Raw genomic sequence first — 1,364 nt, forward strand, 5'->3', positions numbered from 1 at the left:
CTCCGCAACGTTTGCAAACGGGGCAAACGCTGCCGGTTCCGTCACCCCGACATCAACGAAGTCACCAATTTGGGCGTCCGGAAAAACGAATTTATCTTTTGCCACGATTTTCAAAACAAAGAGTGCGTCCGTCTCAACTGCCGCTTCATCCACGGCACCAAAGAGGACGAGGACTGTTACAAAAAAACCGGGGAGCTCCCCCCGCGCCTGCGGCAGAAAGTGGCCGCCGGTTTAGGCCTCTCCCCCGCCGATTTGCCCAACAGCAAAGAGGAGGTGCCCATCTGCAGGGATTTCTTGAAGGGCGACTGCCAACGCGGCGCCAAGTGTAAATTCCAGCACCTCCAGAGGGACTACGAGTACGAAACGCGGGGCATGGCCGCCCGGGAGCAGGGCATCGTCCCCGCCGGCCGCCGTTACGACCCTTACGACGCCATCTACGACCCCGACCGTTACGACGACCACGACCCCGTCTTGAAACGGCGACGGGTGGACGGGCTGCACTTCGAAAGCTACGAGTACAGTTTCTCCAACCCCAGGACGGTGGAGTACAGGCTGCTGGAGGAGGAGAACGTCATGCTGCGCAAGAGGGTGGAGGACCTCAAGAAACAGGTCAACAACCTCTTGGCCACCAACGAGGTCTTGTTGGAGCAGAACGCCCAGTTCCGTAACCAGGCCAAGGTGATGACGTTGAGCTCCACGGCCACGGCCACCGAGCAGACTCTGGCCCCCACCGTGGGCACCGTCACCAACTACAACCACAGCATCGCCCAGACCCACACCACGCTCAGCAGCCAGGCCCTCCAACCCCGACCTGTCACCCAACAGGATTTGGTGGCCCCCGCCGGCGCCCAGGCGGCTCCCCCCGCCAACGCCGCTCCCCCCATGAACCCCGAAATCACCCCGCTTTCGGCCGCTTTGGCCCAAACCATCGCCCAGGGTATGGCCCCCCCAGTCTCCATGGCTCCGGTGGCCGTTTCGGTGGCCCCGGTGGCCGTCTCCATGGCCCAACCCTTGGGGGGGATCACCATGAGCCACGCCACCACCCCCATGGTGACCTACCCCATCGCCTCCCAGAGCATGAGGATAACGGCCATGCCCCACTGACCCCCCCGAGCCCCCCGCCGAACTGAGCCCCCGGGGGCGGCGGGAGGAGGAGGAGGAGGAAGGTATTTCCCCCCAGTACCGGTGCCCCGTGGGTCCTGGGGCGGGTGTTTCCCCCCGGTACCGTGGGGGCCTCTCCCGGTGCCCTCCCTCACCCCAATCCCTCCCTCCCGTAGTGCCCGGAGCCCCGCGGCGGCGGCGACGAAGATGCCCGACCGTGACAGCTACAACAACGGTGGCGGCGGCGGTGGGGGCGGCGGCGG

The 1,364-nt window shown here is 65.2% G+C and overlaps 1 protein-coding gene across 1 annotated transcript in view; it reads left to right on the forward strand.

Moving 5' to 3' along the window:
- Positions 1 to 1,364, forward strand: part of ZC3H10 (zinc finger CCCH-type containing 10) — a gene marked incomplete at its 5' end in the record, with an annotated part of 1,748 nt that continues 384 nt past the window's right edge. The window contains one exon of the mRNA XM_014960566.1: positions 1 to 1,156. Within this exon, the coding sequence (XP_014816052.1) occupies positions 1 to 1,104 (1,104 nt within the window). The remainder of the gene's footprint in view (positions 1,157 to 1,364) is intronic.

This window comes from Calidris pugnax, unplaced genomic scaffold (genome assembly GCF_001431845.1).
Source record: "Calidris pugnax isolate Ruff unplaced genomic scaffold, ASM143184v1 scaffold541, whole genome shotgun sequence".
Taxonomy (NCBI): domain Eukaryota; kingdom Metazoa; phylum Chordata; class Aves; order Charadriiformes; family Scolopacidae; genus Calidris; species Calidris pugnax.